Here is a 23,872-nt window from a genome sequence, read left to right as displayed (position 1 = left end):
TTTTTGAAATTTTTAATGCAAAAATAAACAAAAATTTATTAAATATATTAAATATATTAAAATAATATTATAGATTGATTATTAAAATTTGAATAAGCTATTAAAATTCAATCTTTTAAATTATTAAATATTAATTTGTGAACTTTAAAGTTTTTATACAAAAATTAAAATCAATATTATAATCAAGATTATCATTATCATCATTATTGTCATCATTATTATCATCATAATCATAATCATCATCATCATTATCATTATAATCATTATTATCATTGTAATCATTGTTATCATCATCATCATCATCATTATCATCATTGTCATCATTGTCATCATTATTTATTTATAAATAATTATAAATACAAATTTATATTAATGTACAGTATAAATATATTATATTATAATATAATTATATATTAATAGGCGATATTAATTAATAAATATTAATTAGTTTATATGTTTTAAGTTAAATTAAATTAAAATAAATTAATCAAATTAAATTAAATTAAATTAAAATTAATTAATCAAATTAAATTAAATAAAATTAAATTAATTAATAAATAAATTAAATTAAATTAAATTATTAATAAATTAATTAAATTAAATTAAGTTAAGTTAAATAATAACAATGATAAATTATTAAATTAAGGCCATGTGTAACGAGCAATACGATATTATTTTATTATTGAGAAGAAAATTCTTAATTTGAAATAATAATTATACAAACGTTTCGAGCTCTACTTGCTCCTCTTCAGTGCGCAAAAAAATAGTGATAATAAATAACGATAATAAATAAATACATAAAATTCTAATAAAAAATCCGCAATACATAGTCAATATAAGTTATATAGTTGAGTCATAGTTAAAACGCAAAATATATTTACAATGAATTGAGACCATTAAAATAGTTCAACAAAGTAAGAACCCAATTAGAAGCAGAATGATTCGTCCGGTTATTCATAAAATATATTAGAATTATTAATAAAAACTTGGAGTGACACTTATACATTACTCCAAATGAACCACTTATCGTTATTTGACGAAAGTCCCTCGATCTGGCAATGATTATGTTCATCCTCTCCAAATTATTTGATATTTGTTAACTGAATTTAAAGAATTTATTCAATTGTAAAATAGGATTCCACTAATGTGTATGTGAAAAAAGATTAAAAATTATAAATTAAACTAACTACTAAAATATTGAACCTTTATGTTTACAAATTGTTCCGAATAACTTGAGATGACAATGCTTCTAATTGTTGTTGGCCTTATTGTTAGTACTTGACTGTTGTCTAGTCTTTTAAAAAGTCGAATAAATAGGTGTCAGATCTCACAAAATAAACATTTACATAAGTCTAAAAATTCGATATTTCTTCTAGAATGTCGAAATACGCGTTGTTAAGCAATTCGGTGTCTGTGTTATTATTTATACCATGCCTTTGTTCCTTGATGTGTATCATTTCCGAGATAAGTCTTTTATAATAATTAGATTCAATATCAAGTATTTTAACGTTATCCCAATCAAAAGCATGTTTTTTATCTATAATATGTTCAGAGACCACAGAATGCTTGGAGGAATCAAATTTAATATTATTCATATGCTCTTTTAGTCTAGTGCGTAATTTTCTTTTGGTTTGCCCAACATACGAAGCTTCACAATCCTTACAATTAATTTTGTAGACAACATTATTATTATTTATAAGAGTTTTAACAAGGCTCTGTAATATAAATATAAATTTAACGTATAAGACGGGCAACAAGAGCCAAATCGCGGATGACAATGCGTTATCCTAACGAAACTAAATAATTTTCCCGATTCAGCGATTTTCAGATCTATATTTTTCTCTTGCATTCATTTATTTATTTTCCGTAGGGGGGTTAAAGGGGTATTGAAATTAAATCTCAAAATATGAGATTATTTCATATTTAAAATCTTGGCCGTGTCCAAGTAAAAATTTGGTGCCTTGTGCACCGGTATTTAATTCTAACGAAAAATTATTTAGTTTCGTTAGGATAACGCATTGTCATCCGCGATTTGGCTCTTGTTGCCCGTCTTATACGTTAAAATTATTATTATTGTTATGCACGTTTTTGTCCTTGTGGACTTTAATTAATTTGTTAAGATTATTTAGACAACGGTATCCTACTCTGAAATCTGATTTTTTTATTGTCGATGCTATTGTCTCAGAAATGTTATTAATGTATGGAATGACGAAAAATTTTTTCTTGCTATTATCTTCTGCAATTTCTTTTTTTCTATTGTTGTTAAACTGACCATTGTTTAAAACTCTTAAGTAGTATAATGGCAGGTATGGCCCGTCAAAACAAACCCCCACCACCGACCCGTCTGGCGCCGGGTCTTATCTTATCTTTCCCCCACCACCGGCGTCTGGCTTTTCCGAGTGTGGGTGTTAGGGGGAAAGGGTGTTGGGGGAAAAAAAAATGGCGACTGGCCCCGAAAGGTGGGGATGAGAATTTTTATTTTTTATTTTTTCTGATTTTCTCTGGATTTGAACCCGGGACCTCCGTGTTTCCGAGCAGGGTCCTAGTATGTTGAGCTAAACGAGATCTTACTAGTCTAAGGATTAGATGTGGTATTTAAGCTAAAGTTGCGTAGAGTACGGCATGGGGGTTCGGGTATACGTATGGCAAGGATAGCTCGTCGAATCAAATGGTCGATATTGGACGGGGGTGGGGTAAAAACAGTTCGGGTATACGTATGGCAAGGATAGCTCGTCGAATCAAATGGTCGATATTAGACGGGGTGGGGTAAAAACATTTTGGCCAAGAAAAGCGTCGTGCGGTCGACCGGTGGCAGGTAGTAGCTGACAATGGCGTAGGGTAATAAAAAAGAACACGCAAATATTTGTACAGGCGAGCATTCCGACTCGCGTCACGATAAAAAATAATAATACATCGTCGTAGATTAGAAAGATGTCAGATAAAATTTTATTTTAAAATAACTCGCTGCTTAATGAAGGTAAACAGGAACATGCATGTGGAGGAAATTTCTGGAAAGAGGAAGTGAAAGAAAATTGAACAATGGTTTTAAAAGTACAAATATGATTTATATTTAAAATATTTTACAGAACAAAATTATTCACAATCATTTCAAAAAAATATTCGTCGAATAATTATTAAAATTTACGTTTTGATATAATTGCATATACAATTTGTTCGAAATAAAGTGAAATTATTTCTAAAAATGTTATCTCGAAGTATACATCGAGAAATGTTAAATCTTTCAGTTGGGTGCGTACATTACGTTCTATTTCCTTACTGTTACCTCTGATCGTGAGTTTCACGATACTGCTATTAATGCTACCGTTGACAGGAAGATTTAACTGTATTTCGTTAATTAAATATCGAGCACATTCGTTGACATTAGTTGAAATAAAATTTAGACGATTTAAATTAGCGTTCACACAATTAACTATATTTTCTACACCTTGAAAAGTCGTTCTCTGCATGACTATCGCAATGTTGTAAGTTTTACGTTTCTTCGCCTTCGGTCCGTTTTCGTTCGTATCCTCCGCAGTTTCGGAAGAAAGATCTTCTTGTTCGTTTTCACGATATGTTATTAGTATGGCTCTAGCACCATATGCGGTAGTGAAATTTATAATTATCTTGTTAAAGATGATCGAGCTCAAATTAATTTTATCACCATTTAAGTAGCTCGACATCGTTTCCATGTTTTCTTGAAATTTTTGCCACGATTCCATGTCGAAGCAAATCCCTGCAGCTCCGTGAGATGTTAATTTAACAGCAGGTAGAAAATCCAGTTCGACGTTGTCTTCCGTCATAAGACCCACTTGAATTTTCTTCGTGTAGGATGAATTCAATCCGTATGTTGTTGACAGCAACATGCGCGGTTGTTGCTCGATTTTCTTAAGATTGTTCATGGTAGTTGCTACCGCGTAGAAAATCAAAGATTTAATAATCAAAGACGCGGAAAAATCGAAAAATCGAGAACTTTTTTACTAACTATCTTTTTACTAACGAACTTGAAAGTCCGGACGATGAAAGACGAGTGAGCGAAGATTTTCAAGAAAATTTATAAGAAGATAAAATAGAAGTGGTAGGGAGAAAAGGCATGCGCAGATAAATAAAAATTATGAGGAAGGGGAATTTTTAAACAATATAAATGATATAATTTTTAATGCGGAAGGGGAATTTTTAAACAATAAAGTAATAGGGAGAAAATGCATGTGTAGTATAATAAAAATTATGTGGGAGAGGAATTTTTTAAACAATATAAACGATATAATTTTTAATGTGGAAGGGGAATTTTTTAAACAATATAAATGATATAATTTTTAAATCTGACTACAGAGAAAATATAAAATTCCTACCGCTATCGAGAAAAGATACCCGAAAATTTCTCATCTTGATTTCCATAAACTTTTTGTAGCTAAGTAAATATCGCCCTAGATTAAATATTTTCTGTATCTAACAATAAGTAAATATTACCATATATATATATATATATTTATATATAAAACAAGGGTAAGAATACTCGGGCATGAGAAAAAAGATAAAAAAGATAAAATAAAATAGAGAAAAGATAACTAAAAATTCCTCATCTTGATTTCCATAAACTTTTTGTAATTAAGTAAATATTGCCCTAAATTAAATATTTTCTATATCTAAGTAAATATTAACATATATATAAAACAAGGGTAAGAATACTCGGGTATGAGAAAAAAAGATAAAATAAAATCGAGAAAAGTTACCTGAAAATTCCCCATCTTGATAAAAACGTATAAATACGGCTCTCGGAGTTAAGTTAGTTACATTTTTTCGAATTTCGTCTCTCGCGTACTCACGTATTCGACGCAAGTGTACTATTAAATTTCAAATAATGAGTTTGAAAAAAGTAATTGAAATTTGTCTATCACTAGCGCAGAGTTTATGCGGGAAAAATTTTTCCAGGCATATATATGAATTAGCATGCGCTAGTGAAGACAAATGCTTCAATATTTTTGGAAAATTCGCGGGGGAATGTCCCAGCGCTGTGCTAGCGGTATTATTCCGACTAGGGCATTTTAGTGTTTTTCGCGAATTAGTGATTATCGCGGGTGAGGTGATCGAGTCGCGATACTATTTTGGTGGTGAGAAGGAAAACGACGTAGCAGGCCACATAGAATATCTCCTCCTGCATTTTCATCGAGTTCTGCGGGGAGAAGATAATAATGGTAAGTTTTTATTTTTATTACAGTTAATTATAAATAAATTAATTAAAACTACCCCAATTATTTATTTATTTAATTCGCTAAAACTTTAGCTTTCGTACGCCCTGTCGCACGCGTTACAGGAAACCGGCTGCGCGTACTGGAGAATCGCCCTGTATCACTAAGGCTAAGGTTAAATAGAAGACGACGAGCGGATTCTTCGCCGGAGCCCGGGCCTTCGCGTAAGTTTTTAACATTATAAATTATATCACGCTGCTAGAAAAACATTATATTAAACAGGAAATTTTTTAATAAAAATGTTATACGTTCCAGGCCGTGCACGCATCGTGTTAACGCCGGAGTTGGAGCATCCGGTTATTGATTTAGCCGAAAGCGATAACGACGTGGAAGAAGTGCGGGTTCGCGAAGTAAGTCCGTTCGATGAGGCGACCATATTTACTCCGCTTGAAAGTAAGTAAGAAAAATACTACAGTGGTATATATCAACACAAAAGATTTTTTAATTATGTGAAATACTAATAATATATGTCTGATGAATATTAGATGACGCGGCAAATGAAAACGTGGTCGTAGAGGATCGAGAACGGGGGGAGGAAATCGATGAGGAAGTAAACACGATTCCGGAAGATGAAGAGGATCTGGAGGAGGAGGAGGAGGAAGAGTCGGAAGAAGAAGAGCAAACGGAAGATGAAGAAGAAGAGCCGGAAGAACGAGAAGAACAAACGGGAGATGAAGAAGAAGATGAAAATAACAACACCACGTTTTCTGTAGAAGAAGAAGAAGAAGAAGAAGAAGAAGAAGAAGAAGAAAATAGCGGGGAGATGGCTGAGGAAGGTAATAATTACATATTTTATACTTAATCTTCTCCTACGTTTAAATTTTTTGTTTATTCTAATTAAAATAAAATTTTATTAGGAATTTCTTTCTCTCCTAACATCGCGCCCGAAATTTCATATTCACCGGAGTATTAACCCTCGCAGGGTGACACAATTGCCCCGGTAAAAGAATATTAAAACGTAAGTGAACATAACATAATTATTAATAACAACAGTTTCACATTATTAATAAAAATTCAAACGTAAGAGAGTAATATTTTATTAAATATTTTATTTTGTTAATATAATTTTTTATTTCTCACAGTACAAAGTGGTGGGGGAAGGAACGTCAGAATACACCGAGAAGATTCTCAAACCCGCTCCGGTGAGGAAACTTCCGACGAAGAGCGAGATTTAGCGGCTGCTGGTGGACAAGAGGAAGTAACGAATCAAGAGCTCGAAGGTAATTTTAGATATTTAATAATGTTAGCGGAAAACGTGCGTCGGTTTAGAACTTTTGGTATAGAAGGACGGGAAATTAGTTTCCGTATTCGGCCGATACCCGAAGGAGCAAACGCGTATGAGTGGTTAGAAAATGCGTTTCGCGAACTTCACGAGTACGCGTTGCATTCGTGCGAACCGAGGGATTACGTCGGTATGTCTTTTGATTCCGCAAGTTTAACTCGTGGCCCCGCAGGTATATCGTTCCGACCTTCGCGAGATTTGACTTACGAAAATATTTGGGAACTCGTAAGCTCGTTAGCGCAAAGCTGCGGAGGACACGATATAGCGCGAGAATTTAACATTCGGATTTTTAAAGTCACTCCACCCATTGGTCGCGGACGTAACGGGCTTACGCCCGATGTTATTGCTAAACGTTCGATTTTAACAATTTCCAATACCGATAATTTATGTCTTCCTCGCGCGCTTGTATCGGCTCTAATTTTTAACGAGCGTGGAAATTTACGCACGGGAGAGTTACACGCGAAATGGAATGCGGTGAGAAGACAAAACTCGGTGTTACAGCGCGAGTTAGCGTTGCAACTTACGAGGGAGGTCGGTGTCACGATTCCGGAGGAAGGGAGTGGAATTGTTGAAATCGAGCGTTTTCAGCAATATCTCGCGAGCGAAAATGTCGCGATAATAATATATAACGACGATACTTTTGGTCGAGGCGGTAAGCCGCTATTCGATGGAAACGTGTTTCTAACCACTCTGCAGCGGGAAATAAAAGCTTGTCTAAATTTATTATACCGTTCAAATAATAAACATTTCGATGTAATTTTAAATTTAAATGCAGCAGCAGGCGGGCGAGGATATTGCATACCGTGTAATTTAAGTTACCGCTCCGATGCGAGAGAGCATCGATGTTCTAATAAATGTCCGCGATGTAACGGAGAGCCACCGTGTGAGCAATCATTCGCGGATCGTATTAGGTGCAATAATTGTAGACGTGAATTTTTCAATCATGCCTGCTTGGAGCGTCATCGCGCGGCAAAATCATACGACGGTAAATCACGTCGGAGTGTTTGTGAAACTATGCGATTTTGCGAAAATTGCGGACGTTTGATTCAAAGAAATAAACAACACGAATGCGACACGACTTATTGCGCTACGTGTCGTTCTCTTCAGCCTTTGAATCATCTTTGTTACATGCTTCCCCTTCGTCGGCATAATAATAATAATCGTCCCGATCCGCGCACTTCCGAACACGCGGATCGAAATAGCGAGCAACAACAGCATCACCGGAGAAACGACGACGACGATGACGCCGAAGGTTCGATTAATCAGACTCGCGAACACGTAGAAAGCCGGGTCGCATTCGTGTTTTATGACTTTGAGACGAGGCAAGACGAAACGCTCCAAGGTAGCACAAATGTAAAAATTCACGTACCTACGCTCTGCGTCGCTCAACAAATTTGCGAGGAGTGTGCAGGAATAGATGAAATGTCGGTGCGATGTCGTTGGTGCGGTATTCGCGAATTTATATTTTGTCGCAACCCCGTGCAGGAATTTGTAGATTTCGTAACGCGACCGATAAAATATTTTAAACAAATAATCTGCATCGCGCATAACGCGAAGTCATTCGACGCGCAATTTATTTTGAAATATATCGTGGAAAACCATGTCTTAGAGCCTCAAGTAATTTTAAACGGAACGAAAATAGTTGTATTAACGCTAGGTCATACGAAATTTATCGATAGTATCAATTACATGCCGATGCGTTTATCCGAATTACCCAAAGCTTTCGGACTGGCAGAAGGTACGAATAAAGGCATTTTTCCACATTTATTTAATACTATCGATAATCAGTCTAATGTCGGAGCGTTACCCGGTGTTCAATATTATTCACCCGATTCTATGCAAATAAAAGAACGCGAAAAATTTCTCGCGTGGCACTCCGAGATGACACGCGCGAATTATGTGTTTGATTTTCAACGTGAAATATTGCTTTATTGTCGTAACGATGTAGATATCCTTAGACGAGCGTGTATGGCTTTTAGAAAAATATTCTTAGAGCGTGGAAACGTGTGTCCATTCGAGGAATGCACAACCATCGCCTCAACGTGTATGCGCGTATTTAGAAAAAACTTTTTACGCGAAAGAGAGATCGGTATTATTCCAACGGGGGGATACAGGCATGCGAATATTCACTCGCGTAAAGCCCTGCAATGGTTGATATGGAAAGAGCGGGAGCTCGGACATCATATTATCCATGGCGGTCGCGCTCGAGAATATCGATTACGCGATGGTACGCTAGTCGATGGATACTACGAGTCGGTAGAAAATAACGTAACGCAATATTACGCATTACAATTTCACGGTTGTTTTTGGCATGGTTGTCCAAGATGTTTTCGGGTAAATCGCGACAGACTGCTTTCGACGGATCGTACAGATACGTGTGATTCACGTTACGAGCACACAGTTGCAACGACATTTCGTCTTCGAAAGCGTGGATATAGGGTGATTGAGAAATGGGAATGCGACTTTGATCGCGAGATGAATGAAAATGTCGAGATGCGCGAATATTTACATCGACATCAAATGATAGACGCCAAACCGCTCGATCCCCGAGACTCATTTTACGGCGGACGCACAGGAAATATCGTGACGCGATACGAGATCACGGGTACGGAAAAAATACGTTACGTGGATGTATGTTCTCTGTATCCGTTTGTGTTGAAGACCGGTGGTTTTCCGATTGGTCACCCGACAATATACGTAGGTGAGGAATGCGAGGAGTTAATCGGATTATCACCGGGATATAATTTCGATTCAGTCGAGGGGGTCGTGCGATGTAAAGTACTTCCTCCCCGCGATCTCTTTCATCCTGTATTACCCTATCGCGTGCAGGGCAAATTATTATTTGCGTTATGTCGTAGTTGCTGCGAAACATTTTCTCAGATTGCGTGTACTCACGAAGCTCACGAACGCGAATTCGAAGGTACATGGATATCGTGCGAATTACGAAAAGCAATCGAGAAAGGATATTTCGTGACAGGGGTTAGTGAGATTTGGCAATATAACATCACTCGTTACGAACCCGGTACGCGGCAAGGGGGTCTATTTACGGGATACATCAATACATTTTTACAATTAAAGCAAGAAGCTACCGGATGGCCGAGCGATTGTGTCGATAATGTTGCTAAAGAGCGTTACATCCGCGAGTATGAGGAAGTAGAAGGAATCGTTCTTGAAAAAGATAACATTGCACTCAATTCCGGTTTACGCTCGGTGGCTAAATTATGCTTGAATTCTTTTTGGGGTAAATTTGGTCAACGTGCAAACTTACCGAATACCGTAATTGTCAAAACACAAGAACGATTAATGAGTTTGCTCACTAGCCCTCAGCATGAAATAACCGATATATTGCCTGTAAACGACGAGGTGATATATGTTTCGTTTCGACTACGAGAAGAGGCTATCGTACCTTCGCCTCTTACTAATGTTATAATAGCGGCTTACACGACGGCTCAAGCGCGATTAAAATTGTACGATTATTTAGAAAAATTAGACAAGCGTGTTTTATATTACGACACGGATTCCTGTATTTATGTAAGTCGCGGAGATCCGCAGGAATACGAACCGCATACGGGTAATTTTTTAGGCGACATGACGGATGAACTCGCTAGCTACGGACAAGGTAGTTACATTGAGTCGTTCGTATCCGGTGGTCCGAAATTTTACGCATATGTGGTCCGTACACCCGAAGGACTCACACGCGAAGTTTGCAAAGTAAAGGGTATAACCTTGAATTTTGAAAACTCGCGTTTAGTTAATTTTAATAGTATTAGAGAATTATTGCTACGTAAAGAAAGAGAAGAAGAAGAAGAGGAACGGGAAGAGAGAGCGCGCGGAGAGCAAGTTGAAGAGGCGATTCCTGGGACATCGATAAATCTTCGTTTTAAAGCCATTCGGCGAACCGCATTTCACGATATAATAACGCGTGACGAAACAAAAATATGCAAGACTGTGTTATTAAAACGAAGATTTATCAAAAATCGATATTCTCTTCCATACGGTTATTTACCGGAACAATGACATAGCTCTCCTCTTCGCACTTCTATCTTTACGAAGATACGCGTACGTTTTCCGCCACTTGCATAGAAATGCAAATATTATATAAAAGTGTAAATATTGTAAAAGTAAAATGTATATATATATATATATTTCATAAAATATTATAAAATATTATACTTTATATTATATTTTATAAATCGTAGTTTTAAAATACCCGTAGTTTTAATTTTATTTTTATAATAGGAAGGACAAGGAGTAGTTTAACTAAAGTTAGAAGATGTAGATATTAGTAATAAGAAAAAATACTTTGTAAATATAAATACAAAAATTTATATTTTTAATAAAAAATATTGTTTATTAATAAAATTTATATATTTTAATAAAAATATTGTTTTCCCATTTTAGTTTTAATAATTATCCTTTTAAGCAAAATCATTTTTATTTAGTAAAATATTAAATTTTTAACAAAATTTTTAATATAATTTTTTTTGTCTGAAAAACTTTAACATAAAAATATTTAATTTTTAAAAAATTCTTGTTACGTACAATTTTTATATATTCAAATATATTCATGCCGAACTCACATACGTCCGCTATCGCAAGACATACACACCAACGAGAACATTTGATTAAAAGCTGATTGTGGGCAGCGCAACGTAGCGCTCGTCAGCTGATCGGTAGCGGTGCGCTAACCAGGCGCTCATCAGCTGATCGGTAGTTGCGAGCTAACCAGGCGCTCATCAGCTGATCGGCGCTCGTCAGCTGATCGGCGCTATTCGCTAGCACGAGCATGCGACCGCCGCGGGTTGGCCCCCGGTGCGCGAATAAGCTTTTTCCGTCGTAACTCATTTCATACTATGAGTAATATTAAAATTTAATTACACGGACGCTCTTTACGCTAATTTTTTGTTTTTAAGAACGCGCCGGATTAGACTTTCTTTCATTTACGAGATTGTACGTAAACGGTGAATATCGCGTTCATTTTGGGGAAATGGATGTACGCTGGAAACATCCTTGGACGTCGATCGTCTGCGGGCCTACGGGATGTGGAAAAACGATTTTCGTGAAAACATTTCTTCGTTATTTGTCCAACGTGTCCGATACTCGATTCGAGAGAATTTTATTTTATTACGCCGAGTGGCAAGATGCCTATCAACGCCTGCAATGCGATGAAAATGAAAGAGAAGAAAAGAGTAGCGTAAGAAAAAAGAACGTATATGCAAATAGCATTCCGATAAACTCGAAGAAAAATATAATCGAATTTCACGAGGGTTTACCGCGCCCGGAAGATTATTCTTACGATCCACACACCCCGAAATTAGTGATAATCGACGATCTTATGAGAGAGTCGTCATCGTGCGATGTTATCGTAGATCTATTTACTAAAGGAAGCCATCATAAGAATCTCAGTGTTATTCTCATTTCGCAAAATCTTTTCCATCAGGGACGCGGACAACGCGACATATCTCTCAATGCGAATTACATAGTAGTTTTCAAAAATCCACGCGATCGCGCGCAAATTCGGCATTTAGCTCGTCAAGTATATCCGGACGATCCTAAGTTTATGGAAGAAGCGTACTACGACGCTACCTCGAAGCCTCACGGGTATTTATTGCTCGATTTAAAACAATCGACTCCAGATGAATATCGATTTCGGACGTGTATCTTTCCCAACGATAAGCTGCATTACGCGTACATTCCACGTAGATCGATCAAAAGAGGCGTATAAAAGACTCGTATTCACACACGACTTGTCACTCGTGCAATTACACTGCGATGGTAAAAAAAGAAAAAAAATCGCAACCGGCATCATCGTCGTCGAAGAATTCACCCGACGGCGCGGTAAAAATCGCTAGACGATCTATCGGCGAAAGAAACACGAATCTTTTGAAAACTTTATGTTATCTGAAAAAAAATCAAAGAACAGCGTTTTTACGTACCGTCGATAATAATCTCATAAAGTGTATTCAAGAGTGCGTTTTCAATACTCTTAAAGGTAACGTACCGCTTGCAAGTAGTGAAAAAAAACGCCTTGCTAGACATAAATCGATCCTACGGCGTATTGCTGCGAAAAAAGGTAATTTGAAAGTTAAGAGAAAACTATTGGTGCAACGCGGCGGATTCTTACCCTATCTTATTGCTCCTATACTCGGAGCTATATTATCCCGGATCATTGGAGATTAAAAAAGGGGCGCTATTCTATGTATATTTGTTGCGTCAAATGTGAAAAAGATAAAATATTTACAATTCAATAATGGAGAGAGCAAAAAAAATGGTTTTAATTTCGTCGGAAAATCTCGAAAAACTGCAGCGACAACCGGAAATTTCCTCTAACGCGCCGGCCGATAATTCATCGAATAAAATTACCGAGATATCAAATGTGGAAAATGATGCTAATAATACCGTACGGACCCCGGGAACTCCTTTGTCACGGCTCGATGCAGAGATGTGGCGTATTCTGAATCTCACGCCTCAGGTCAGCGAGGACGAAAGATGGAAAATGTATAAAGAGGTACTTCAGCGTTATCTTCAATTTGTTCGTGCTGCGAGAAAACGATTACGCAAAGACGCGCACGCCGGTGATGGAGAACAGGACGAAGACACGAAAGAGCAAGAGGATGATAACCACGATGATGACGATGATTTTATGGAAACGCAAACTTTAATTACCAACGACGGTAACATTAGCGCCGTTAGTAGTAGTTTCGAGAAAAAACGCGCTCAATCAGCGGAAATGATACAAAAAATACTTAATAGTGTTCCGAAAAGTTATCGTAGTAAAGCACGCTTACTAATGAAGCATCTGCTCGATACTCCGTCATCTAAAATTAGCTGGAATAGACAAGGGCTCGTAACCATAGACGGTGACATTGTGGAGGGTTCGAATATCGCGGAACTTATAAACGATGCGGTACGCGAGAGAAAAACGGTAGAAGCATCCGGAAGAAATCAGTTTGCTCGATTACTACGTGACATAGGTACGTCACCGCGTCTCATAGGAAATCAAAAGTTATTAAAAGCAGGCGCGCGATCTCGCTATATTACTTCCGCGTTACCTCGCGGGTCCTCCACTCCGATCACACGTTCAAAATCGTACAGTCACAGGTTAGACGAAGCGAGTGAAACCGAAGAAGATACGCAATTCATATCCGCCGACGAGGACGGTGACGACGACGGTGACGACGATAGAACATTAGCACATAGCGTAGATTTCTCCGTCAAAGAGAAGAAGAGGTTTACTCGATTGGATAAATCTCAATTAATGGAATTCGAAAAATTGTATTACGACCCCTCGCATTATGCAGGCTACTCTGCGGTGGACAATTTATCGCGAGCCGTTAAACCGAATTTTACGCGTAACAAAGTCGTCGAGTGGCTTAAATCGCAGGATGCATACACGCTGCATCGTCCGGTACGACGAAAATTTCCTCGTTTACATTATAACGTAACAAATATCGATGATTTATGGGAAGCCGATTTGATCGATCTTCGTAATCTCAAGAGCTATAATGACGGTTATTCTTATCTACTAACGGTTATCGATGTGCTTAGTAAATTTGTTTGGGTAGAACCTTTACGTGACAAAACAGCCAACTGTGTAATAAAGGCCTTTCAACAAATATTTTCCAGAAACGAGGGTCGACTACCTGTATACTTACAGACCGACAAAGGCAAAGAATTTATCGCCCGCCCTGTACAAAATTTCTTAAAAGAAAAAGACATCCGTTTTCGTGTAACGCGCAATCCCGTTATTAAAGCGTCTATAGTGGAACGATTTAATAGAACACTCAAAGAGCGGATGTGGCGTTATTTTACGCATAAAAATACACGTCGTTACTTTGATGTTTTACAAGATATTGTTCACGCTTACAATCATACCCGTCATTCCACCATCAAAATGCAACCCGCTGTCGTTACGCGAGAAAATGCTCGTACCGCGTGTGAAAATATGAAACGACGATGGGATAACGATAAAGAAAAGAAAAAGAAGCGTGGGCGTAAACAAAAGGCTAAATATCGCGTGGACGATCTCGTACGCGTCAGTAGAGCAAAAGTAATCTTCGAGAAAGGATACGAAGCGAAGTGGAGCGAGGAGATATTTCGAATTCATCGAGTTCTCGAATGGAGAAAACACCGCATATATGAATTAAGCGATTTATCGGGTGAAGTTATAGACGGAATTTTATACGAACAAGAATTAGCTCCGGTTATTAAAGACTTACGCGACGAGGAATTTATCGTCGATCGTGTGATAAAAAGCAGGGGACGCGGTAGCAATAAACAATTATTAGTTAGCTGGCAAGGTTATCCTTCTAAATTTAACTCCTGGATACCCGCTTCGAATTTAACTATTCTTCGAAATGAGGGCGGATCAATTTCTTCTGGTTCTTCCAAGCAATAGCAGCATGCGCTATTTCCCCGACAATAAAACCTCGTCGTTCATTACGGAATTACCTCGATCGCTGCACTTACACGGTGACTGGGAAGTCGCGTTGAGCGAAATCCAATTCCCTAATACCTTTTTTCATGTAAGGCGCGGAGAAAATATACTCAGTTTCGTCGATATCGACTCTCAAGTTAAAGAGAAAAATAAAAAAGATGAGGTGTTAACTTCGAAGGAAGCCTCAATACCGTGCGGCATTTATAATAACATGGAAGAGCTCGTCTCCATGATTAATTCGTCATGCAAAGAAGTCGGTTCCCATTTTCGTTTGAAGCAAGAAAAATTTACAGGCGGTAGTATTTTGTTCTCCCTCGCGTGTCCTGCTGGTTGCAATCTGATTCATTATATGCATTTTTCCGATAGACTTTTGCAAATGATCGGTTTAGCTGATTTTCTTTATAACGCTCCTAAGGGGGAAAGTATCTATTGTTCTATGCTCACGACATCTAAGCTTAATTCCAAAGAAAAATCTACTTCAATTTTTCTTAAACTCGGTTTTCTTGACGAAAATGGAGTACGTGACGAGGGATTCTATGGTTACGAAGCGTGTAGTTTGGCGCGGGGTATTCCCGATAAACTGTTCGTTTATTGTGATATTTGCGAACCTTACATAACAGGAGATGTGCAAACTCCTCTTCTCCGAATAGTGCCTGTCACAGGGGGTGGGCGCGATTACGAATATGGAACGAATCAGGTAAAACATTTCTCACCTCTGCATTATATCCCGCTGCGCCTAACAAATTTCCGACGGATTGAAATCGATATAAAAGACGATACTGGAAACAAAATACCATTTGAATCCGGCACGTTAACGGTGACTTTACATTTCAAACGTATCGATTAGATTTTTAAAAATACTCTGTAAAGATTTTTTTGATAAGAAAGAAGGGATTTGTTCATTAATATGGATTATTATTCGGAGTATTATAACGAATTACAAAACGGTGGAACTCGCGGTGGCGGAATTCCACGAGTTTTTGTCGGTTCACCCTATCAACGAGGTCATGGAATAGGTAGTTTTCTCGGAGGAATGTTCAGACGTGTATTGCCTTATTTAACTAGAGGTCTAGGGGCAGTGGGTAAAGAAGCTTTGCGGGCCGGGGTTAATATAATCGAGGATGTTGAAAATAAAATGCCGTTAAAGGTAACTGTCAAACATCGTTTTGAACAATCGCGTGACAATCTTAAGAGAAAAGCTAGGGAAAAAATAAGTAGTCTAATGAAGGGTACGGGATATAAATCAGATGAAAAAATTCATGTAGCGCAGTTTCCTTTCGGCAGGCTTAAGACTCACGTCGCTAAATCCTCGGTAACCGTGTCGCGTAAACGGCGTAAGACAAATAAGAAAAAAAGTTTATCGAAAATCAAGTCTCGTGGGAAAAAAAGAACAAATACAAAAAAAACTAAAAATAATACGAGGAAAAATCGCTCGACTGTAAAAAGGCTCAAATCGTCCGCGAAACGGCGTAAAGCTAGTAGCGGTAAAAAGCGCACAATATACGATATATTTTCATAATCACCATTATTTCTAAATACGCTTGTCCGTGACAATAACGCTGGTAGAGCGGGCGACGATAGAAAAGAATGTCATTTCTTCACACACACTCGAGCGAGTGTTTAAAGAGCGAGCTCGATCTCTTCTCTTTACCGCCCACGCAAACTAGCATCGAAAGTTCGCAATGGATTCATTACAAACCCGTGACCTCGCTTTCGGACGACTCCCCGCTAGAATTCGTCATCCCGGGTCACGGAGAAGAATATTTAGATCTCACACACACGTTACTAAGTCTTCGGGTACGCGTAGAAACCGAGCCGCTACCCGGTCTCGCCGCCGGATCAGGCGTCAACGTGGGCCCCGTAAATCATTTTCTTCATTCCATCTTCAATCAAATCGACGTGTATTTCAATCAAAAGCTCGTGTCGCCTCCAAACAACGCTTATGCGTACCGCGCGTACATCGAAGCGTTGTTAAATTGTTCATCGCCCGCAAAAACTTCCCATCTAACCTCGTGCTTATGGGATGCGGATACACCCGGACACATGGACGATACGGCAGGAGCGGAAGGCAATACCGCTATAGCGAGACGAGCTCGTTACATACGCGGAGGGCGCGCGCTAGATCTTATAGGTCACCTCCATTGCGACGTTTTCAATCAGGATAAATTCTTAATTAATGGCGTCGAGGTGCGGTTGAGACTCGTGCGTTCGAAAGATACGTTTTGTTTTATAGAAACTAATTGCACGTCGAAAATTCGTATACTCGATGCAAGTCTAATGGTGAGAAGAGCGAAAATAAGCTCCGGAGTATTACTAGCGCATGCTAGAATACTGAGCAAAGTTACCGCCAAGTATCCGCTTACGAGAGTTGAAATTAAAACATTCACGATTCACAGCGGGGTTGTGGGTGAATCGTTAGATAATGTAATACTGGGACAATTGCCGAAACGAATAATAGTAGGTTTCGTCGATAATAAAGCGTTTAACGGTGACAGAAAATTGAATCCGTTTAATTTCCAAAATTACGGAATAAATTTCTTCTCGCTATACGTCGACGGTACACAAATACCCAGTAGACCGTTACAACCGGTTTTCTCGTCTCGCGAACCGCTTTACATCGAAGCTTATCATACGCTCTTCTCAGGGACGGGTATCCATTTTTTGAACGAGGGAAATTCTATAAGTAGAGATGATTATTCTCGGGGATATACGTTATTCGCTTTTGATCTTACACCCGATCTATCTGCTAATTGCACCGGTCATTGGAATCTCGTGAAACACGGAAGTCTACGGTTAGAAGCGAGTTTCGAGAAGGCGCTCACCGAAACAATTAATTGTATCGTTTACGCCGAATTCGATAATGTCATAGAAATCGATGCATCGCGTCAAGTTATCGTCGATTTTTCCGGTTAGCTTTTAACACTCGTTCACCAACATGTATTCATACACCGTAATGTAATACGTGATTAGAAAATTTTCCCCCTCCTCTTCCTTTGGAAATTTCGATGACACTTTTCACGGAGTGGAAACTATGTAACGCGCTAGAATAAATTCAGTTTTGTACGAGACACAACCAAACGCGCACGTTTCGCTAAGAGCTTGTACCTCATCAACGAAAATCTCACAATATGGACATAGTCGTCGACATACAAGGTTTCCGCGATGAAGCCAATAAATTTATCGCGAAGGAAGTCGCCGTTGTCGCGATCGATACTCCGATTGTCGAGCACTGGATTATGATGCCACCATACGCGTTTGGAAAATTACCCGCAAAAGCAAGACGAGAAAACAATTGGCTCTCACGAAATTATCACGGCATCGAGTGGTTCGACGGCTCAGTTAATCCGAAATATTTTACCTCGTATCTCCGCGAAATTGCAAGACACGCGCGCTGCATTTACGTCAGAGGTAACGAAAAAGCAAACTACTTGAGGAATTTACTTTCCAGAGATATAAATAATTTGGAGGGTACCTCACCAGCATTTAAAAATCTACCGGATGAGGAGGATATCGTACAATATTGCGGTCATCACGGGATTCGAAAATTTGGAACCTTTCATTGCGCGTTATACAATGCTTATAAATTAAAATGCTGGCTAAGTGCGCAAAATAATTGCGAGAACGTTTCAACCTCTACTGAAGCTACTTGTAGTTTTGACGAAAGTTGGGAAATTACTTTCGACGATAGCGACGATAAATACGAAACCGCCGTTTCTTGCGATGTAAATGAGAATATAACTAAAATACAAATAGAGGAAAAAAATCAGCAAAGCAACGAACAGCAGATTGAAAAAGAAGAAGAAGAGAGATTTGTGATTTCTGAATCGTCATCGACGTTGACGGACAAGAACGAAACAATTTCCATCTCGACGCAAACTGACATTGAAAACCTCTCAAAACAACTCAAGATAGAAGAAGACGCATTATCGAAAGAGGTAAAAACCGGTATTGTTCAAATAATACCGTACACTCGTTCGTATTCGGGACAAAAAAAAAATGAACTCTCGCGAAATTCTACAAGCATTGCATCATCTCGATGCCAGACATGTTGGAGTCTATGCAGCCGACAGAGTTCCGAGGGTGTGGACGAGGTCGACGGCTATCGTCGCTAACACCGACAATCACGATCGACCTGGAGAACATTGGATCGCCTTCTACCTCGATGAACACGGTACAGCCACTTCTTTCGACAGCTACGGATTGCCCCCCTTGTATCCATGATTTCTCATTCGACTTCGACGAAACTCCATCATCCATCGTTGGAATATTCAACAATTACAAGGAATTTTTTCTAAGACTTGCGGACAATACTGCTGTGTATTTTTATATTATATGTGCAGCGGTTATAATCTTAATCAGTTTCTCGCTCTTTTTTCCGAAGATTGTGAATATAACGATCGTTTAATCATACACTTATTTCGTAAAATTTGTACTCACAAAAAATAAGCGAATTATAACAATATATAATATGAATTTTAGTATGAATAAATAAATTTTGTTCTGTAAAAATATTTTAAATATAATCCATATTTGTACTTTTAAAACTATTGTTCAATTTTCTTTCACTTCCTCTTTCCAGAAATTTCCTCCACATGCATGTTCCTGTTTACCTTCATTAAGCAGCGAGTTATTTTAAAATAAAATTTTATCTGACATCTTTCTAATCTACGACGATGTATTATTATTTTTTATCGTGACGCGAGTCGGAATGCTCGCCTGTACAAATATTTGCGTGTTCTTTTTTATTACCCTACGCCATTGTCAGCTACTACCTGCCACCGGTCGACCGCACGACGCTTTTCTTGGCCAAAATGTTTTTACCCCACCCCGTCTAATATCGACCATTTGATTCGACGAGCTATCCTTGCCATACGTATACCCGAACTGTTTTTACCCCACCCCCGTCCAATATCGACCATTTGATTCGACGAGCTATCCTTGCCATACGTATACCCGAACCCCCATGCCGTACTCTACGCAACTTTAGCTTAAATACCACATCTAATCCTTAGACTAGTAAGATCTCGTTTAGCTCAACATACTAGGACCCTGCTCGGAAACACGGAGGTCCCGGGTTCAAATCCAGAGAAAATCAGAAAAAATAAAAAATAAAAATTCTCATCCCCACCTTTCGGGGCCAGTCGCCATTTTTTTTCCCCCAACACCCTTTCCCCCTAACACCCACACTCGGAAAAGCCAGACGCCGGTGGTGGGGGAAAGATAAGATAAGACCCGGCGCCAGACGGGTCGGTGGTGGGGGTTTGTTTTGACGGGCCATACCTGCCATTATACTACTCTCTTATTCTCTTATTTATTTCTTTAAAGATTAAATGAATAGGGTAACCGTTGTCCAATAATATTTTAATACACAGTTCTAAATTTTTCTTATGATATATGGGATGAGATAATAACAATGCCCTATTAATAAGATTATAAATTACTCCTATTTTATGGCACATAGGGTGACTCGATAAAAAAGATAGTACTCTACCTGAACATGTCTTTTTTTGAAACCAATCTAAGTGTATGATGTTGTCTATTATTTTAATGTTTAAATCTAGAAAATTTTCTATATAACTATATAACTTATATTCAACTATATAACTTATATTGACTATGTATTGCGGATTTTTTATTAGAATTTTATGTATTTATTTATTATCGTTATTTATTATCACTATTTTTTTGCGCACTGAAGAGGAGCAAGTAGAGCTCGAAACGTTTGTATAATTATTATTTTAAATTAAAAATTTTCTTCTCAATAATAAAATAATATCGTATTGCTCGTCACACATGGCCTTAATTTAATAATTTATCATTGTTTTTATTGTCATACGAGCTTGAGCATTGGTATGTGATGTTTTGATTAGGTATTAATTTTGCATTAAGTTAAATAATATTAAATAACATGTTAAATAATTAATTAAATAATATATATTAAACTATTAAGTAACTATTAAATAACAGTAAATCATGAAATAATTTATACTAAAAATATATATATAGGTATAATATTATTAATAATATTTATTAATTATAATTATAATATTTTTTTATTTTTCTTTCAGTTCCTTTTTATTTATATATTCTTTGTTTTCTTTCTTCTTCTCTATTTTTCTTTCCTTCTCTTTCTTATATTTTTCTTATATTTCGTTCGTTTTAACTGTAAATAAAAACGTTTACATATTATACATATTAATTTTATATATACAGGTTATTATTTTAGATCTATTATTTTTAAAAATGCAATTGCTTATCTTAAAAATAAAACATTTTAAGAAAAAATATTTTGTATAAGTTTTATCTTTGAGGGGGACGTAAGACAATGTGATTAATTCATTTAAAGATTATATAAAAATTACTTTCAATTTTTTAAATGAAACATTATTTTTCATTAAATTATAGTTTACCTAGAAAGTTTTCATATACACTAATCTTCTTTTTCCTTTCTCTCTTTCTTTTAATTATTCTCCGTCACTTTTTTCTTTCTCTGTTATATATATAATTTATAAACTATAAATTAACATATATACATATATATATATATATATGTATATATATGTATATATATGTATATGGGGCATTCCATACCACACAAATAGACCACTTTTTTCCATAAACATTTTTTATTTGCTTCATTTTTTAAATATTTTTGCACTTATTAAAAGTAGTTTCCAAAATTAGTTTCCATGATTTTTTTTCAGATTTTTCTTTATTCATACTTGAGTTATGTATTTCAAAACAATTTTATTATTTTTTTTCCCTTAATGAGATCCTTTCAATTTTTTTTTTTAAATTGATAACATTTGAGACTTAAATACAAAATTTTTAAGTCATAAGTAAAAAGGGGATTAAAATAACTTTGATTTTTTAACACCATTTTTTGCAATTTTTTTCCTAAAATCACATTCTTTAATTTTTTACATTACTAAAATAAAAAAGAAAGAGTTTACAAAGATAATAATTACTTATTTTAAAGTATTAATAATCGAGAAAAAATTCTAATATTATTTAAAACTATTTTTTTGCTATTTTGCTAAAAAATAATGTTTGTTAATTTCTTAGACGACTGGTATCGAAAAAAAAACTTTGCAAATAAAAAACATTAATTAAATAAAACATAAATTTAAAGTGTAAGACAGGCAATAAGAGTCAAATCGCGGATGACAGTACGTTATCCCAACGAAACTAAATTTTTTCGTTAGAATTAAATACTTGTGCACAAAGCACCAAATTTTACTTGGTCACGGCCAAGATTTAAAATTGGAATAATTTATTAAAATAATTTATTTTTTAATTATTTTCTTTTTCTTTGTTATAATTTTTAATAAAATGTATTATATTTAATTAAAGTCTTTTATTTGCAAAGTTTTTCTTTCGATACGAGTCGTCTAATAAATTAACAAACATTATTTCGAGCAAAATAGCAAAAAAATAGTTATAAATAATATTAAAATTATTTTTCGACTACTAACATTTTAAACTAAATAATTATTATCTTTGTAAACTTTTTCTGTTTTATTGGAGTAATATAAAAAATTAAGGAATATAATTGTCGAAAAAAAAAATTTCAAAAAATGGTGTTAAAAAGTTGAAATTATTTGAATCCCCTCTTTGTTTATGGCTCAAAAATTTTGTATTTAAGTCGCAAATGTTATCAATTTTTTAGAAAATAATCGAAAGAGTCTCATTGAGGGAAAAAAATAAATTAGATTAAAATTGATATGATCGTTACGGTGGTATGAAATTGCAAAATACTACTATTCAAGAATGTCTAAATATTTTCAAATCATGGAAACAACTTTCAATAAATGCAAAAACATAAAAAAAATAAAGCAAATAAAAAAGTGATCGATTTGTGTGTGATATGCCCTATATATAAATATATGTATATATGTATGTATATATATATATATATATATATATATATATATATATATATGTATATATATGTATATTATCAAATATCGTTAAAGGCCGGCTCGTCAAATGAAATCATAACTAAGAACTATACGAGTCGCTATACGAGCCACGAAATTTATTTTGCTTAGACATTGCTAAAACATTGAGGAACAATCTCATATTGGAGATATGAATTTCTCGGTACTTTTTACCCCCCTAAAGTGTAGACGAGAAAAATATATCGGTCCGAAAAAGTCGCCTTCGGCTCGTGCGTTTACTCCGCACTCGTGTACAATTGTCAACTTCCCGCACTTGGTACACAAATAACTATTAAATCCAAAATGTCTTGAAGCAATTGAAGTTAACACAATTTCACGTGGAAAACTTTTGTTTGTTTTATACAAATAATTTACAATGCATAGGTTTAATGTTATGCATTACATATATTCTCATAATTAAAAAATACGATGTACATGTTAATTTCAATATTATTATTTTTATTAATAAAATTTAAATTCCTCCATAAATTATTTATCTTTCATTATTACAGCACATGTTTTCAATATTTCAGTGTAATAGAGATACTCAATAACTTTTTAAACAGCAATCAGACAAAAATGTAGCAATGCTGTATCCCGACTAAGCAAGATAAAACAGAGAGATTATGATAAATAACTTTTGTCCATGCAAATACTATTAACTGATTTTTAAGAAAAAAAACCAATTACATATATTGGAAAATAATTATTAAAAAAATTAAGTTTTTTATTTTGTATGTAATGTTAGAAAATGCTTTCTTTATTTTTTACGTATTGTCACAAGAAATAATTTGTTTTTTATATATTGTTAAAAAAATAATATATAATATTGCTTCACTTGATAAGGACCACAACCAAATGGTCGAAACGTCGTGAAAGTATTGAATAAAATTGCTAGTTACGTCGAAATCAATTTTGCCAAGTTTATTTTTACCACTAGCGTCCAATATTAATTTTGATTGATATA

At 35.9% G+C, this 23,872-nt stretch overlaps 4 protein-coding genes across 5 annotated transcripts; 3 read left to right on the top strand and 1 right to left on the bottom strand.

Annotated features, from left to right (window-relative positions):
- The first annotated feature begins 2,297 nt into the window (after window positions 1–2,297).
- LOC146722610 (uncharacterized) lies at window positions 2,298–10,705 on the top strand. 2 transcript variants are annotated; one of them, XM_085484152.1, is made up of 6 exons: window positions 2,298–5,192; window positions 5,282–5,410; window positions 5,502–5,639; window positions 5,732–6,022; window positions 6,104–6,204; window positions 6,329–6,393. In XM_085484152.1, the coding sequence occupies exons 1-5, from the start codon at window positions 4,859–4,861 to the stop codon at window positions 6,157–6,159; spliced, it is 948 nt and encodes a 315-aa protein (XP_085340278.1). In that variant the 5' UTR covers window positions 2,298–4,858; the 3' UTR covers window positions 6,160–6,204; window positions 6,329–6,393. The 2 variants fall into 2 exon arrangements, with proteins under 2 accessions (XP_085340278.1, XP_085340277.1); XM_085484151.1 differs by lacking the exon at window positions 6,104–6,204 and having other exon boundaries at window positions 6,329–10,705.
- Window positions 3,097–6,022, bottom strand: LOC146722611 (uncharacterized). Its single transcript, XM_085484154.1, has one exon. It carries the CDS (start codon window positions 3,897–3,899, stop codon window positions 3,135–3,137), a length of 765 nt encoding a protein of 254 aa, XP_085340280.1. The 5' UTR covers window positions 3,900–6,022; the 3' UTR covers window positions 3,097–3,134.
- Window positions 10,706–14,734: 4,029 nt separating the features above from the next.
- On the top strand, window positions 14,735–16,100 carry LOC146722609 (uncharacterized). Its single transcript, XM_085484155.1, has one exon. The coding sequence runs from the start codon at window positions 14,886–14,888 to the stop codon at window positions 15,810–15,812; it is 927 nt and encodes a 308-aa protein (XP_085340281.1). The 5' UTR covers window positions 14,735–14,885; the 3' UTR covers window positions 15,813–16,100.
- A 452-nt stretch (window positions 16,101–16,552) lies between these two features.
- On the top strand, window positions 16,553–17,878 carry LOC146722608 (uncharacterized protein F54H12.2-like). The gene has a single exon (XM_085484159.1). The coding sequence runs from the start codon at window positions 16,553–16,555 to the stop codon at window positions 17,876–17,878; it is 1,326 nt and encodes a 441-aa protein (XP_085340285.1).
- Window positions 17,879–23,872: the final 5,994 nt, after the last annotated feature.

Source organism: Nylanderia fulva, unplaced genomic scaffold (assembly GCF_048542155.1).
Source record: "Nylanderia fulva isolate GAGA-0341 unplaced genomic scaffold, ASM4854215v1 Scaffold298, whole genome shotgun sequence".
Lineage (NCBI taxonomy): Eukaryota > Metazoa > Arthropoda > Insecta > Hymenoptera > Formicidae > Nylanderia > Nylanderia fulva.
Note: the sequence above shows the minus strand (reverse complement) of the source record. Positions and strands in the feature narration are given on the sequence as shown.

Coding starts and splice junctions, on each gene's coding strand:
- LOC146722611 (XM_085484154.1), bottom strand. CDS start 3,899: ATGAACAATCTTAAGAAAATCGAGCAACAACCGCGCATGTTGCTGTCA.
- LOC146722610 (XM_085484151.1), top strand. CDS start 4,859: ATGAGTTTGAAAAAAGTAATTGAAATTTGTCTATCACTAGCGCAGAGT. Junction 5,193..5,281: donor GCGGGGAGAAGATAATAATG/GTAAGTTTTTAT, acceptor CTAAAACTTTAG/CTTTCGTACGCCCTGTCGCA. Junction 6,023..6,328: donor CGGGGAGATGGCTGAGGAAG/GTAATAATTACA, acceptor TATTTCTCACAG/TACAAAGTGGTGGGGGAAGG.
- LOC146722609 (XM_085484155.1), top strand. CDS start 14,886: ATGAGGGCGGATCAATTTCTTCTGGTTCTTCCAAGCAATAGCAGCATG.
- LOC146722608 (XM_085484159.1), top strand. CDS start 16,553: ATGTCATTTCTTCACACACACTCGAGCGAGTGTTTAAAGAGCGAGCTC.